Source organism: Haemorhous mexicanus, chromosome 9, assembly GCF_027477595.1.
Source record: "Haemorhous mexicanus isolate bHaeMex1 chromosome 9, bHaeMex1.pri, whole genome shotgun sequence".
NCBI classification, from domain to species: domain Eukaryota; kingdom Metazoa; phylum Chordata; class Aves; order Passeriformes; family Fringillidae; genus Haemorhous; species Haemorhous mexicanus.
Genome location: NC_082349.1, coordinates 24,805,918 through 24,821,866, shown reverse-complemented (window position 1 = coordinate 24,821,866; position 15,949 = coordinate 24,805,918). Strand labels below are relative to the sequence as shown.

Here is a 15,949-nt window from a genome sequence, read left to right as displayed (position 1 = left end):
TTCAGTTAACAGAAATTCAGCCACAGAAATCATACTCAGTCAATGATTTTGTTGTAGGATGAAGCTTCAAAACTTGCATCCCGCTGTGAGGATCTGGAGAAACAAAATCGATTATTACATGAGCAGCTGGAGAGCATGAGCAATAAGATGGTGACTTCCATGAAAGAAGCCATCCCAACTGCAGCAAATGTTTCTCTCAGTGAGGAAGGCAAATCCCAGGAACAAATCTTAGAAATTCTTAGGTAACCTTAACTCTGGGTTCCTTCTGGGGGTTATAAATTAGATTTGAACTTAAATAATTCTGTATTACTTTATACTTGAAGGATAATGTTAAAAATCCAAGTGCTTTTTTGCTGATGGGAGGTAGTTGTACTAGCTGAGAACATTTCCCTGGTGTGATGTGGTGTTGAACACCTCCCTGCAGGTTTATCCGTCGGGAGAAGGAGATTTCAGAGACGAGGTTTGAGGTGGCGCAGGTGGAGAGTCTGCGATACCGCCAGAGAGTGGAGCACCTGGAGAGGGAGCTCCAGGAGCTGCAGGACAGCCTCAACGCTGAGAGGGAGAAGGTGCAGGTATGGCTGGGGTTTAATGCTTGTGACTTCAATGAGTAAAGGGCTGTTCTGGGGCTGCCTGTGCCCCAAAATGAATTTTTGAAAGCATTTAAACTTTTTTTTTTTTTTAACTGGGATTGCTTATAACTGAATGAAGTATCTTGTTTTGAGTCTTGTGAGAGAGTGTGACAATTCCAAAATCTCATAAATTATCTTTGTTTTACCCTAATTATCTTTTTTTTTTCCTCCTATCTCCTACTTCCCAATGTCTTGAATGTACATGTGAAATAATGAATGCCATGATAGCTTTCCAAGATGGTGGTGTTATACCAGATCCGAGTGGAGTATATGTGCATGTGCAGGCAACAAATGATTGACTCTTTCCACAGGTAACAGCAAAAACCATTGCACAACATGAAGAATTAATGAAGAAAACTGAGACCATGAACATACTCATAGAAACCAACAAGATGTTAAGGGAAGAGAAGGAAAGGCTGGAGCAAGAGCTACAGCAGATACAAGCAAAGGTTAGAACTGAGCTTCACATGCACCTTTCAGATGCTCAGTGTATGGGTTAAATGTCAGGATATACCATTGCTAATTACAGTAAACATGTGATTTACATTATAATTGTTCCTTGAAGTCATACACTAATGAGGAAATTTTCCATTTTCAATTTTAAAAGACATTGGTCCATCTATGGTATTGGAAAGCTTGAAGTTCAGTTCCATTTAGATGAGCCTGAAAGTCAGTGTTTATCCTTGGCTAGAGGTAGACCAGGAGCAAGGCTATTATCAGCAATCACATTAAAAATGGCACAAGAATACATATAAAACAGACCTCAGCTTTATTAAGAGTTTAGAAGTGAGATACCACCGCTTGTTTTAATGGTAACCAATGCATTGGATTTTAACATTAAAAATCTCTCCTGTACCAAAGTACAGAGTGAGCATCTAAGATTGGGATGCTGCACCAATATTTTTTTCTCTGTAGGATCATCCTCTGCTGTTGTCTTTGTCCTTTTCCTCCAGCTGGCCACTGGAAGGCAGAGAGTTAGGAAAGAAACTCTGTCATGACTTTTTCCTGAGGGATTCCTTCAGTCTCCTGAGGTGCAGAATGTAACCCCTCACTGTGCTTTCTCAGGTACGCAAGCTCGAGGCAGACATCCTGCCCCTGCAAGAGTCCAATGCTGAGCTCAGTGAGAAGAGTGGGATGCTGCAGGCTGAGAAGAAGCTCTTGGAAGAGGATGTTAAACGCTGGAAAGCCCGGACTCAGGTGGGGAATTGCCTCCTTTTGAAGAACATAATGTGGAAAAAAGGCCCACCAGTCAAACAACTAAAAAAAGTGCTACATTTTCTTCAGAAGAATAAAAACCTAAGAAATATGTTTGAATTATGAAGCATTGTTCACACAGCTTCAAAGTTGGCTATTCCATATCAAAATGCAAAAGCAGTGGCTCTAATCCAAAGAGATTTCTGGCTATAACTGTGTAATTATTTTACAAAAATGCCCATGTTTTCTTCCCCTTCCAGCACTTACTGAGTCAGCAGAAGGACACTGATCTCGAAGAGTATCGAAAGCTGCTCTCTGAGAAGGAGGCAAATGCCAAGCGTGTCCAACAGATGAGTGAAGAAACAGGCAGGCTTAAAGCAGAAGTTGCCAGGTGTGGTATTGGTCAATTTGTAAAAGGTTTGGTGCAAAGCAAAATATTCTAATTATAGCTGTATCTGGAAGTGTAATTTCCTAAGTGTCTCTGTGTAACTATGAAACTTTTGGTACTCTTTCTGTGGCTTGATAACAAGCAGGTAAGGTGAAGTGAGAGTTGTTTTGCAAGCTGTGTATTAGCTGAAATTATTCCAAAGTAATGTATTTTAGAATAATTTCTATTCTGTATTGCAAAATCCTAGGAAATATAATCCACTACAGATAATGCCTCTGATGTTACATAAATAAGGGATATTGAAATGTGTATATGTTTTCAAGCATCTTATTTGCATCTCCCTCTGATCTCTTGTCATTTAGAACTAATGCATCTTTGACTACAAGCCAGAATCTTGTTCAGAGCCTGAAGGATGAAGTAACTAAAATAAGAACAGAAAAGGACACTTTGCAGAAAGAACTGGATGCTAAAGTGGCTGACATACAGGAAAAAGTGAAAACTATAACACAGGTCAAGAAAATCGGTCGCAGGTACAAAACTCAGTATGAGGAACTGAAAGCACAGCATGATAAGGTAGGTAGAACTGAATGGAGCATTCCTTAGTGTTCCTGGGGTTTGTCCAGGACTTTTAAACCAATCACTTGGCACACAAAAGCATCTTGTGAAAGTAGTGACATTGTGATCAGATAGTCCCCTTCAGCCTTGTACCCCTTGATGCCTTTCAGATGGTTGCTGAATCATCAACTCTGCCTTTGGCAGAACCACAAGAAGACCAAGTTTCTCCCCAGGAAGTACAAGAACTAAAAGACACTCTCAGTCAGGCTGAAGTGAAGACAAAGAATTTGGAGACTCAGGTTGAAAGTTTACAAAAGGTAAGAACAGTGAGTAATTTCAGAGTACTGTTCTCCACTGTAATCCTAAGTGTGTAATAGTGAAGAGTGGGAGGGTGTTTTAATGTGTGTCACAGAAATATGGGAAGTGACCAATTGTGGCCTCTGCTTTCCTGGGAAGGAGAGATCTCAAGCCTGGTATAAATCCTGTGTCTAATGTGTCTTGCATTATTTCCTGGAATAAGTGGGAAAGAGAATGCTCTTCTCCAGCTTTTGCATTCAGAGAGGACTGAACTGTTGTTGATAAGAAGTCTTTTAACCTTAATCCAGTAGCCAGCTAATACCAGCTCCTTGGAACTTGGGCCCTATATTTGCCAAAGTAGTTGGTTGTGGCCAACAATTGCAATCTTTCTCCCTCCCTAGACAATAACAGAAAAGGAAACTGAAGTTAGAAATCTCCAGGAGCAGATAATGCAGCTACAGGCAGAACTGGCCCGTTTCCATCAAGATCTACAAGAGAAGACTACACAGGAAGAACAGCTCAGGCAACAGATCACAGAAAAGGAGGAGAAAACAAGGAAGACCTTGCTTGCAGCCAAGCAGAAAATTGCACAGTTAGCTGGTATTGTATTTCTTTTTTTTCTGTCCTTAGAGATTTTTGATTATTTCTATGGAGAAACCTTTCGACAGGATGCTTGAGAAATATGGCCTGCTTCATATTTTACTGAAAAGTGTTTTCTAGATGAAATGCTACAGGGATTGTTCTAAAGTTTAAAATTTAATTCCTCCAGGGGATGATAAAAGTACATAAGTAGCTGCATACTGGACATAGGAAAAGTTTTGCTTACTTTTGGCCAGCCAACATGATTACATTTTTGATCCTTCTGTTGATTAGAGCAGATTGGCCCTACTAACAGGTCAGGTAATTCTCCCCTTCTCTAAATACAGAGTTTCAAAACACATTGTCTCCTCTGTTTTTAAATGTCACTGAGAGGAGTGATGGTGTAAGAGCCTGCTGAAAACATCTTGTTCTTTTGGGACTACTTCTTTAAGTTTTTATTTATCTATATTTATTACATATTTTTCTATCTTTGGTTTATTTTTATTTAATTGCAATTGAAAAGAAAAGTGTCTATATTGCCTCCCAGATCTCCTTTTATAGCTTAACATTTTTAGGATTTCAGAATACTTCAGTGACCTGGTAAAACACCCAGGTGTTCAGTGTGCAGATTCAGCAAGGCTGGACCCTTTCCTGTTCCACCAGGTACAAAAGAGCAGCTCACAAAGGAGAATGAGGAGTGGAAGCAGAAGAGCAGCTCCCTGGAGGAGCAGAAGACGGAGCTGGAGGTGCGGATGAGCGCCCTGAAGTCCCAGTACGAGGGGCGGATCTGCCGCCTGGAGAGGGAGCTCCGGGAGCAGCAGGAGCGGCACCACGAGCAGCGCGATGAGCCCCCAGAGTCCACAAACAAGGTACAGCATGTACACACTGCCAGGCAGCCCTGGGACAGCAGCCAGGCCCCCACTGCCCAGCCTGGACTCAGGTGCCACTGTGCCCTGCTCTTGGAAATACACAGGTTGGCCGCAGTAAGGGTTCAGAACTTAATTTAAATTTCCTGCCCTAATCAGAGTTCCCAGAACTAACAAGCAGGCAGTTCTGCCATTCACTGTGAATCAACCAAGGAGCTGTTCATGCTAGGCCCTCTATTTTTGTATTTTACTCATGCATTCAGTATAATGGGTCCATGTCTCAAAGCTTCAGAAAATACCTGAGCAGTTACCAAATTGTTTTCCAGCCTTGGTATGGCTGGTATGATTTGGTTCAGGGAATTTGCCATAATTACAGAGTCTGCCCAGGTAAATACCCAACAAGCATTTCTTTCACAGACTTCTTAACAAACTGCTGAAGTGTTTTCCATGTTGCTTGCTCAGTTTCATGTGTACCTGACATAATATTTCTGTTTTTTACCTAATAGGTCCCAGAACAGCAGAGGCAAATCTCACTCAAGTCTACTCCAGCTTCAGGTGAAAGAGGAATGTGAGTTCAAGGGGTTTGCAGAGTTTCTGTGGTTGATACTTCTTGGGTTTATCATAATGTAGTTGCTCTTCTTTTTAGCAAATCACCAGCTTTTCATAATTTTTCTGAAACAGCTGCAAATACTGACAGACATAGTGCATTCCTCCTGTTTTCTCAGCTATGTCTGTCAATAGGGCTTGTAAGGTTCAAGCTGGCATATTAGCCACCAGGAACATGGTATCTGGGAAACATGGAAGGTTTTTAAAAAATGTTTTCCGACTTCAAGGTTCTTGAAGTTGTGTAATTTTGATTGTTAACTTTAACATTTTTGGTTTTGGGAAGGATCTTTCTTGTGCAAGAGTGAGAAATGGACCGAACAGATAACTCTAAAAGATAAAATAGTCATTTGCCTAAGCTCTGAAATGGGAAATATTGCTGTACTACTGAGCTGGGATAACAAACTCCCTCTCAGCTATTATGAAATACATCCTTTAGACAGCAAGACTTCAAAAAAATTTTTGAAATTTGGCTGCCCCTTGTCTCAGCCACGAGATGATGTCACTCTGTATTGAGTGAATCAGTTTTGATGTAAGATGTGTTACTCACTGTAATCAAGTCCCAGCACAGCCAACAGTACAAACATTTTGATTTGTTACTAGATTTCCCACTTGATTACCTTGGAAGAAACCTGTCAGTTCTCCAGGCTGGATAAAATACTATTGATGGCATAGTGTGTCTCTCTTTTTCAACTATAAAAAGTTTTGAAGACAATTCCTTAGACTGTTCTCAGGTTTTTGAATTTAAAAGCTTTTTTTAAAAAAAAAAAGTGTTTCTGGCTATGAAAATATACTTGTTTGTTATTTTTAAAATCTGCTTTCTGTATCATGATGAAACCAATCTCCTGTTTTTCAGTGCCAGCACTTCAGATCCCCCAACAGCAAATATTAAACCAACTCCTGTTGTGTCAACTCCCAGTAAAGTGACTGCTGCTGCAATGGCTGGGAATAAGTCTACTCCAAGAGCCAGCATCCGTCCCATGGTGACTCCTGCCACAGTCACCAATCCCACTACTACCCCCACAGCCACAGTGATGCCAACAACACAGGTGGAGACTCAGGAAGGTGAGCTTTTTAGTGTAGTATAAGGATCCTCAGTACTCAGAAGTGCTGCCTTTGCCTTGAAGTGTTGGTGGCAGTCAGTTTGGAAGGGCCACAGACAGTGTCACTGTCCCTGCATCTCTTGGCGTGTTGCACTTCCATGACCATTCTACTTGCAGCAAAGTTCATGGTTCCTCAGCTGGAGATGTGCATAACATGAATTCATCTGCAGAACACTGAATGTGCTTGTTCAGGGCATCCTGAGAGGGAGAATGTGAGCTGTGCTGGATGAATGAAGACTCTGACTGTGCTGCTGTTTGCCTTCCAGCCATGCAGTCGGAAGGACCCGTGGAGCACGTCCCGGTGTTCGGGAGTGCCAGCGGCTCCGTGCGCTCCACCAGCCCCAACGTGCAGACATCCCTGCCCCAGCCCATCCTGACTGTGCAGCAGCAGACTCAGGCCACTGCCTTCGTGCAGCCCACCCAGCAAAGCCACGCTCAGATCGAGCCTGCAGCTCAGGAGCCAGCCCCTCCCATCGTGGAGGTGGTGCAGAGCTCCCAGATAGAGAGACCCTCCACCTCCACAGCCGTGTTTGGCACAGGTTGGTGTCATTTTGTAGGGCTGCCTTGCTCAGTAGATCCTTGTAGGTAGCTCCAGTTGGACCCTCGGCCAACCAGGCCTCACTTCAGTTCGAGCCTTTTCCCCCCTCCCTTAGTTCACTGTACATTTTAAGAACTTCTAGAGTTAGGCTTCCTTCTTGAGCTGTCAGAAATGGTGCCTCTGAAATGCTGTTGGCACTGAATTCCTTAAAGCAGAAAGAAAATAAAAATTTCTGTTTGTCTTTTTCAGAGCAGCTTTGCTCTGAAGGTTTAATATATTCAACCTTGCTGGCTCTGTTTCCATGGCAGTATGAGCAAGGTTAATTTTAGGAGCCATGAGTAAGCTACTTAAGCTTGAATTTAAAATATAGGAAGTACTCTAAAGCTACTCACTGTAATACACTCTTGCACATCTGTTTTTCCTACACAGTGTAAATAGAAAATTTGTTCCCCAAAAAAACATTTCTGCAGACTGTTGGGGTTCTCTTTTTCCAGCTGATACTCTTAAAAGATTTTGGGTGTACTTGTCCAAAGCAAAGATGGTGGAAGAAATATTTGGGTTGTACCCTGGGGCTTATACTTAGGGTCAGTTAAGTGGTGAATAAAGGCTTGAGAGCTTAAGACTTGTAACTAAAGGGGTTGATGTTTTCCTGGCCTAGGAAACAGCTCAGTGCAATTCTGATTTGTTGTCGTTCAGTGCAGAAGCAGAGGTGATCTTCAGAGGAAAATAGCAAAGCTTTTGATTTCTGGTTTGTCCATGTGTTGCTCTGAAAATAACTGAGAGGTCTTTGCAGTTTCAGCTACCCCCACTTCCTCACTGTCCAAACGCTCCCGAGAGGAAGAGGAGGACAACACTGTGGAGAACTCAGACCAGATCTCTGAGGAAACAGTGGATGCACCTACTTCAAAGAAACTGAGAATCATGCAGAGAGTTGGGCCTGAGGTTTGCACAAACATAAAGTGCTGCTACTTAATCTTTGTAGGATTTGAATGGGAAGAAAAAATGTGTTACTTCAGAGCAAATCAGTGAATTCTTAATTGACTTTCTAATCTGTTGGGGAGGAAGCAATTATATTTTGGTATCTAAAAAGGCAGAGGTTAAACCAGTTAGAATGAATGATGTGAATCTTAACCTGTAGAGAGGTTAAGATTAGAGAGGAAGAGAGAGGGCCATATCCTAGGATTGAGGAGGAAGAAGTTCAAACTTCTTTCAGTGTGATTCAGAAGGTCTTTATCTACAGTAATTCTGGACAAAAATACGGGGTATTTAGGAGATGGGAAAAATAGATGAGTTGCTGGAAAAGCGTTCAGAAGATGCATGTGAGTGTTGGTGTGAGGGATTTGGGATGTGCTGTGGAAAAGGGATAAAATTGATGAGACAGAACCTCACAGTGTTAAGGAAGCCAAAGATATTTTATTAACCCTGTGCCAGAGGGATTTTCCTAAGAGAAAAGGAGCAGGATTGTGTAAGAACATTACCACTTAAGGATCTGGAAGGCTGGAGGTAGAATGGGAAACTTTGATTTGGTTTTGGTTCTGAAAAGATTGAGGTATGCTGAGGTCCAGTGGGTTGGGGAAGCTGTTTTTCTCAAGGGCAGGGAAGTGAGATTTTTGATAAAAGCATTGCTAAGGAAACAGGAGAAAATGTTGCCCATAATCTTTGTGGTAAAAGATAATTTTTATTAAAGTAAATAAATCTTAAACTTGTTTAGGGCTAATGATGTGTTTTAAATGAGAAAAATGTTTGTACTTCCAGGAGGAAGTGACAGCAGAAGAGAGCACTGATGGAGAGGTGGAGGCACAAACATACAATCAAGACTCACAAGACTCCATTGGAGAAGTAAGCATATTTGAAGAGCAAAACTCTTCAGCAGAAATAGCCATCTGCCCCAAAAACTCTCAGTATATTTTAGAATTGAAATCTCAAATGGAATCCTGCAGGTTTCCCATGGAAACCACTTAAAACGTTTTAAAGTTTAGACTTGAACTGTTCAGTCACTGACAGTCACCTGTCACATTCTCTTTTGTCCTCTCCTCTGGTCAGTTTTTAATGAACAGCAATAGCTGTCCTGTAAGCATCAGAGTCTGGGTCTCTTGCTGTTGATGGTGGTGCAGTGAATTTGGTTTGTTCTGGTGATTGCCTTTGCTCTTTGGCAGGGTGTGACACAGGGGGAGTACGCAGCCATGGAGGACAGCGAGGAGACTTCCCAGTCTATCCCAATAGATCTGGGGTCCCTTCAGTCAGACCAACAAAACACTTCTTCATCTCAGGATGGCCAGTCCAAGAGAGATGATGTGATTGTAATTGATAGTGATGATGAAGATGATGACGATGAAGAAAATGAAGGGGAGCAGGAAGTATGTATATCATGGAATTCCTTTATGATTTTGTCTTTCATCAGATGTAAAACTCTACAGGCAGGATTAATGTAATCAAAATATTTTTGAGTAAGTGGTCTGTATTTATATTGCCTGAACTTGTAGTGTTTTAAAGCTACCTGCTAATTCACCATGATTTTTTCTTTTACCTTCCTTTATCTGAACCCTCAGGCTTTTCCATCTTCTTTCCTACCCTTGACCTGTTGAAGAGGGAGAGAGGGAGTGTCTGGGTGGGTGTTGATCTGTGCACCACATCCAGCCTATTGCAGTCCCCTTTCTGCTTTTCCCTAAGGCTCTTTTATTGTTTCATCACAGGATTATGATGATGAGGAAGAGGAGGACGAGGATGATGATGAAGACACAGGGATGGGAGATGAAGGTGATGACAGCAATGAAGGAACTGGTAGTGCTGATGGCAATGATGGATATGAAGCAGATGATGCTGAGGTGAGATTTGTTCCTTTCTTTTGTAGCCTGGTAAATTTCTTGCAACAAATCAGTGCTGTAATGCACAAATGTGAACGCTTGGAAGAGAAAATCCTGGTATGAATTCATCCCCAGAAGCTGAAGGATGGTACTGGGTGATGGTAATTTCTTACGACTGGTGTGTTTTCACAAGAAAAATCAACTAGGAATGTTTAAGAGGGCTGAATGAAAATACAAAGTACAGGAGCCAGCAGCAAATACTGTAGTTGCAAAACTGGTGAGGCTTTTGGAGAGCTGGATATTTCTGTCTGTTGTTATTAAATGGTGGTGGCTACATTGTACAGGTTTGTATAAGCACAGATACTCAAAACTTCTGAAATCTCATACAGTTGAATATACTAACCTAATGCTGTAGATACAAAAATCTTTTAAGATTGTCATATATTTGACTTTTTTTACTTTCTGAAAACTTATGTACTGCTTTTATATTTTATTTACAACCTCTAATTTGTTTAGTCATAGTCTGTTTGTTTGGGATTTTAGGGTGCTGATGGTACAGATCCTGGAACAGAGACTGAAGAGAGCTTGGGAGGAGCTGAAAGTAACCAGAGGGCAGCAGATTCCCAAAACAGTGGTACAGTTATTCCATGTTTCTTCACAGTCTGTGTAGGTAGGGGGAGGGAAATGTGTTTTCCGTGTGTTAAAATCTGCACTTAAAAGTTAAATATCAGTGAAATACTAAAGGCCATTTCAACGTGCAGTGTGGATTCTTTTGAAATGATCTTTTCTGGATTTGTTCTAAATTCCTTTGAAAATCCTGCAAGCTCTGTTGCTGTGGAAACTTAATGGCTCACTGGATTAATCGGTCTCTAAATCAGCAACTGAACAATTAAGACTTTGTTTCAGTGCTGGAGTTGTAGCTGGCACAACTCCTCTTCAAGTGATTTTACATAACAATACCGGGCTGTCCCCAGGCTTGCAAGGGAAAAATGAGTTAATTTGTGGCAGAATTGGAAGATTTGCCTTCATGTATTCAACTTGGTTCCTAGGGTTTTCCCCCTGTGTATTTGTGTTGTAGGAGAAGGGAGCACAAGTGCTGCAGAGTCCACGTTTGCCCACGAGAGCCTGCCATCGGCATCGTCCGAGCGCCAGGGCCCGCGGCCCCCGCAGTCCCCGCGGAGGCCCCCGCACCCTCTGCCCCCACGGCTCACCATCCACGCCCCTCCCCAGGAGCTGGGGCCCCCAGTGCAGGTACAAACCAGCTCCAGTGCCTCCAGAGAGTTGGAAAAAAAATTGCTGTATGATTTCTTATCAATAAAATCCATTGGGAAAAATGTTGCCAGCTGTTCAGCATGATAGAAGTGGTAGCTGGGCAAAGGGGTTTAGTCATCCTGCAGATGATGGCTGGACAGAGAACATACAAATCCGTCCCCAGTGCCTTACTGCTTTTTATCTTGGAATTCATATTATATTATACCAGTACTATGTCAGTCAGTGGCTGATGATATTTCCACTCAAAAAGCTTTTCTTAGCCAGGTTGTAGCTCAGATTTGAAGGGTTTTTATGAGTTGCCCCAGTGTAGATGGGGCAAAGGAATGCTGCCATTTATTTTCCAAGTTAAACCTTTCACAGTCAGTGCCTGACCCACAATTACACTTATTGAAGACCTGTAGATTTTGTAAATTAAAACATCACAACAGGAGTTCTTCAAAAATACCGTGACTGAAATGATTCTTTACCATTAACTTGTGCTGAGGCTTAGGATCATCTATTTTTGTGTGAAAGTTTTCTGTATTCAGTAGAGACTTGAGTAAAAGATTACTGTCACTTGCCCATAATATACACGTTGTCCCCCCGAGAGTGCTGGGGCACTGAACAGATTCTCCAGGGAATGGGCACAGCCCCAAGGCTGTCAGAACTCCAAGAGTGTTTGGACAATGCTCTCAGGCTCTTCCTGGGTTTCTTGGGCCTGTCCTTCATGCAGGGGTTGGACTTGATGATCCTCGTGGGTCCCTTCCAGCTCAGGATGTTCTGTGATTCCATGATGATTGCCATGCTTACTCATCTAGCTGCTGTCCTTGGCTCTGACTGAACACTTGTAGATTGTTAGAATTCCAGGACCACATTCACGCAATTTCCCCCTTTTCTTTCCCATAAAGAGAATCCAGATGACTCGAAGACAGTCTGTGGGGCGAGGGCTTCAGCTGACCCCTGGGATAGGTGGAATGGTGAGTGTATCAGAATCTGCTACTAATGCCCTGCTTTCATGGAGCATTTCTAACTCCTGGGGTTACTTTGGTTTTTAAAGAAGCCTGGCTGCTGATTTCAGCGGGGGGATGGTCTCTGTAGTCTTGCAGAAAATATCCTACTCCTGTTAATTCTTGTATTAATGGAAGGCAAAGATTAGAAAACTCCCAGGAAACAAAAGGCTTCAAAAAATGCTCAATTGGTTTTGTCTAAGGTGATTTTATTTACCTATTTTTAGAGTCAGTCAAAGTGGCTGTGTTGCTGGAAAAAATAATACTAAGTTCAGCCTCATCCTGAAGGAACAAAGGCTAATTTATGTTGTCTCCATCAGCTAATTTTGAACCCTTTATTTACCTGTATTTGGCAGAACAGATGCAGGTTCAGTGAGAGAAAAAAGATTAAAGTACCTTCTGTGAGACCAAAGGCATCAGCTTTAGATGTCTGAAATTAAACAAGAATTTTGTTAGAGCTAAATCTGTCTTTGTTTTGCTGGACTATGTGGAAAAAATCAACCTCGAACTCAGCTGGTAAAAACTGGAAATACATTGTAGGCTCTCATATCAGTCTCTTTTTTTCCAGCAGCAGCATTTCTTTGATGATGAGGACAGAACAGTTCCAAGCACACCAACTCTTGTAGTTCCACATCGTACAGATGGATTTGCAGAAGCTATTCAGTAAGTAGATCTGAAAAGAAAAAGGGAAAAAAAAGGCTTTTCTCTATTCTTTATTCTATTTCTTTCTGTTTTTCGGTGAAATGAAAATAAATTTAAATTAAATGAACTTGTGATTGAAGTAACATGGTAGGTAGTAGGATAATTAAATGCATGTGCAGATAAGTAATTTTTTTTTTAACTGTGTGTCATATAACTGATCAGATTAGGTATTGAATATTCTCCCATGTATTGTAACCTGGTGATTTAAGAAGAGATTAAACAAACAAAAAAGTTCTATCCAATTTCCTTCCTTGTTCTTCCTCCCTCCCCATTAATATTGCCAATGAAGGTAGGAAAAGTTGCCTCTGTTTTGGCTTTTGGGATGTTCTGAACATGTCCAGCAATCCACTTAAAATTGTGAGACTTCATAGAATAGATAAGTAAAGAATATTCTCTTGAGGACTATTGTGTTGTACCGATTTTGAATTCATTCCTAATAATTTGAGAGCTAATTTCTGTTTATTTAGCAGTAGCTCAGCTGATTTTTATGGTCAGTATTAACTCATTTTGTCTCACGCTTGATTTGTTCTCTTGGTGAGAAAGTTCTCCCCCCTGCCCTGATCTTTGGGAAGTTGCAGAATTCCTTAAGTCTGTGTTTTCCAGTTCCCCCCAGGTAGCTGGAGTTCCTCGCTTCAGATTTGGGCCCCCTGAAGATATGCCACAAACCAGCTCCAGTCACTCTGATCTTGGGCAGCTGGCATCACAAGGAGGTAAAGCAGTTCTGGGCTTTTTTTTCTGTGAGTCTTTGAGTGAAAAAGAGAGAATTCAGTCAACAAAACACAATTCTTCACACAATGCTTCGGGAAATTGTTGAAGTGTGGAAAGCTGCAACTCTTATATAGTTGTCAGCAGTGAAAGAATAACAGAAATCGAGAAGGTGTTATCTTCAAGCTGCTACATTTATAGTTGTGTTAGGATTTTGAAATTGAATGAAATACTGAAGGAATGGTTTTTAACTTCAATTTTACTATTGTTTGTAGCTTCCCTTTAGTGAAACAATAGGAGAAAACATCAAATGCAAAGAAATCTTTGGGCTATATCCTTATCTGCTCAGAGATGCTCAGGCTGTTGTGTTTGTTGTTGGTCTGAATCTGTCCCTTTCCTGGCATCTCTGTTGGCATTAAATACAGGCTGTTCTCTGAAGAAATCTCATAGCAAAATAATGGCATCATGCAAGGATGAAAGTTAACAAAACAAGCAGTAATATTTTCATCAAGGTATTACCTTCCAATAAATTATGATCAGCTCTGGCAGTAAGTCAAAACAAAATAACAAAAATCTGCTTAAATACAAGTGACTGGATTTTATCAAGTGGCCAGAGGGAAGACATTGGTTAATCCTTTTTATAGGCGCTCATTTGGATGGATTGTCACTGGAACTTTGTGTTGCAGGTTTAGGGATGTATGAAACCCCACTGTTCCTTGCCCACGAGGAGGAATCGGGGGGTCGTAGTGTCCCCACGACACCGTTACAAGTGGCAGCACCGGGTAAGTGGCAGAGGTTTGGAGAGCGAAGCAGGGAATGATTCCCCGTGATGGGTGCAGTGCTGCCGCTCCTCAGGAGCGCTGGGCAGCCTGTCCCCGAGCTGCCTGTGCTGTCACAGGCTCTGTGGGCAGGGCCTGAGGGTGTCTGTGCTCCGCAGTGACGGTGTTCACAGAGAGCACCTCAGCCGACGCCTCGGAGCACGCGTCCCAGTCCGTGCCCATGGTCACCACCTCCACCGGCAGCCTGTCCACCACCACCGAGCCCGGTGCCGGCGACGATGCCGACGAGGTCTTCGCAGAGGCAGAGTCTGAGGGGTAAAGCACCACTGGTTTGGTTCACTAGCACTGCTGACATGTTCACTGTCACCCAGGGGCAGCTCAGACAGCGTTTCGTAGTGCTGTGAGGCAGGACAATCTGACTCTTCATCAAAACCAGTGGTTTTCTGCTGATCTTCTCCTTGGGGTTTAACAACGTTAATATAAAAGTCACCAAAAAAATATTTTTTTTTAAGAATGCAGATCACTCTGCAATAGTCAAATACTGATGTTAAAGGCAGAGGTTGGAGCATCAGTTAGTAAAATAAAGACTAAGTCGTTCCTGTGTAATACAGAAAATCACTCCTCGTGCAAAGCACACATATATGATTAAGCCACCCAGTGAAGACAGTGCATGAACAAAAGATGAAGCACGGGGCTGGAATAAGCAGTTCTTAGTGAATTTTGAAGACAAATAATTTTGTCTTTTGCTTTACAAGTGCAACTTTTAATATTTATAATAATTGCTATATTTTGTATTATGATGAAGTAAAGATCTAAAAGGGGACAGTTTATCATTTTATGCCATATTTTACTTTTGATTTTCATTGAATCCTTGTGTTCCAAGACAAGCTTTTTTCTGGGACCTTTTTGAAACTACACAAATACACTTACATGGTTCTCCTCCCCCTCCTTCCCTTCTAGCATTACTTCAGAAGCAGGTCTAGAAATTGATAGCCAGCAAGAAGAAGAATCTGTTCAAGCATCTGATGAGTCAGATCTTCCTTCAACTAGTCAGGATCCTCCTTCGAGTTCATCTGCAGGTACAGGATTATCACAATAATAGTTTGTACCTTTTCATTAAGAGTGGGAATTCCTTTGTCCAGCATCGTGGCTGGTAGCCAGGATACACAAAATAAGATAAAATCCTTAGAATCAAAGACTCTTAGAATGGTTTGGGGTGTAAGTGATCTTAAAGCCCATGCAGTGCCACCCCTGCCATAGGCAGGGACACCTTCCACTAGCCCAGGTTGTTTCGAGCTTTGTCCAGCCTGGCCTTGGACACTTCCAAAGATCCAGGAGCAGCTACAGCTTCTCTGAGCACCCTGTGCCAGGGCCTCTCCACCCTCACAGAGAATAATTCCTTCCCAATATCCCATCTAACCCTGCCCTCTGCCAGTGGGAAGCCATTCCCTCTCATCCTGTCCTTGCAGGCCATTGTCCCAAGTCCCTCTCCAGCTCTTCTGGAGCCCCTTTAGTCACTGGAAGGGGCTCTAAGGTCTGCCCAGATTCCGTAAGAGCAAGATCATATTTTGATGCCTATAGATTCTTTGGTACTTTGGTAAACCATTTTTCCTTGGACTGCAGTAACTGGAGTAGGCCAAGAAAGAATAACACTTCAAGGAGCAAACGTTACTGATACTTTGGTGATTTACCCACTAGCATATTTTATGTCAGTTTTAAAATATTTTTAATCAAATTGTGAAACAACAATAAGTTAATCTCTATTGAGTTATCAATTAACCCCTTGTATAGAGAGCAAGAGAAGTGCAGTTTGTTTGTTTTGAAGCTTTTATTTATCTTGGAGGAGAGGTCAATAAAATAAGGAAGGCATTTTTATCATTCTTAAGTAAAGAAAGCATAGCCCATATCAAAACATGTAAAGATGAGAAGCTGGCAGGCACGGCCACCCT

General features: G+C 42.0%; 1 protein-coding gene across 5 annotated transcripts in view; it reads left to right on the top strand.

The window, feature by feature from the left end:
- The window catches only part of TPR (translocated promoter region, nuclear basket protein), a 33,472-nt gene that overhangs the window by 16,320 nt on the left and 1,203 nt on the right, over positions 1-15,949 (top strand). Inside the window, exons 26-49 of one of the 5 annotated variants that reach the window (XM_059854558.1) lie at positions 58-242; positions 425-572; positions 941-1,078; positions 1,695-1,826; positions 2,084-2,214; positions 2,574-2,784; positions 2,937-3,083; positions 3,465-3,663; positions 4,306-4,511; positions 5,015-5,076; positions 5,968-6,176; positions 6,481-6,753; positions 7,546-7,694; positions 8,508-8,591; positions 9,023-9,109; positions 9,446-9,577; positions 10,100-10,190; positions 10,635-10,807; positions 11,716-11,784; positions 12,368-12,477; positions 13,120-13,226; positions 13,908-14,003; positions 14,159-14,315; positions 14,961-15,079. In XM_059854558.1, coding sequence (XP_059710541.1) covers positions 58-242; positions 425-572; positions 941-1,078; positions 1,695-1,826; positions 2,084-2,214; positions 2,574-2,784; positions 2,937-3,083; positions 3,465-3,663; positions 4,306-4,511; positions 5,015-5,076; positions 5,968-6,176; positions 6,481-6,753; positions 7,546-7,694; positions 8,508-8,591; positions 9,023-9,109; positions 9,446-9,577; positions 10,100-10,190; positions 10,635-10,807; positions 11,716-11,784; positions 12,368-12,477; positions 13,120-13,226; positions 13,908-14,003; positions 14,159-14,315; positions 14,961-15,079 — 3,415 coding nt within the window. Of the gene's footprint in view, positions 1-57; positions 243-424; positions 573-940; positions 1,079-1,694; positions 1,827-2,083; positions 2,215-2,573; positions 2,785-2,936; positions 3,084-3,464; positions 3,664-4,305; positions 4,512-5,014; positions 5,077-5,967; positions 6,177-6,480; positions 6,754-7,545; positions 7,695-8,507; positions 8,592-8,908; positions 9,110-9,445; positions 9,578-10,099; positions 10,191-10,634; positions 10,808-11,715; positions 11,785-12,367; positions 12,478-13,119; positions 13,227-13,907; positions 14,004-14,158; positions 14,316-14,960; positions 15,080-15,949 lie in introns of all 5 variants that reach the window. The other 4 variants (XM_059854555.1, XM_059854557.1, XM_059854556.1 and 1 more) reach the window with 4 other exon arrangements.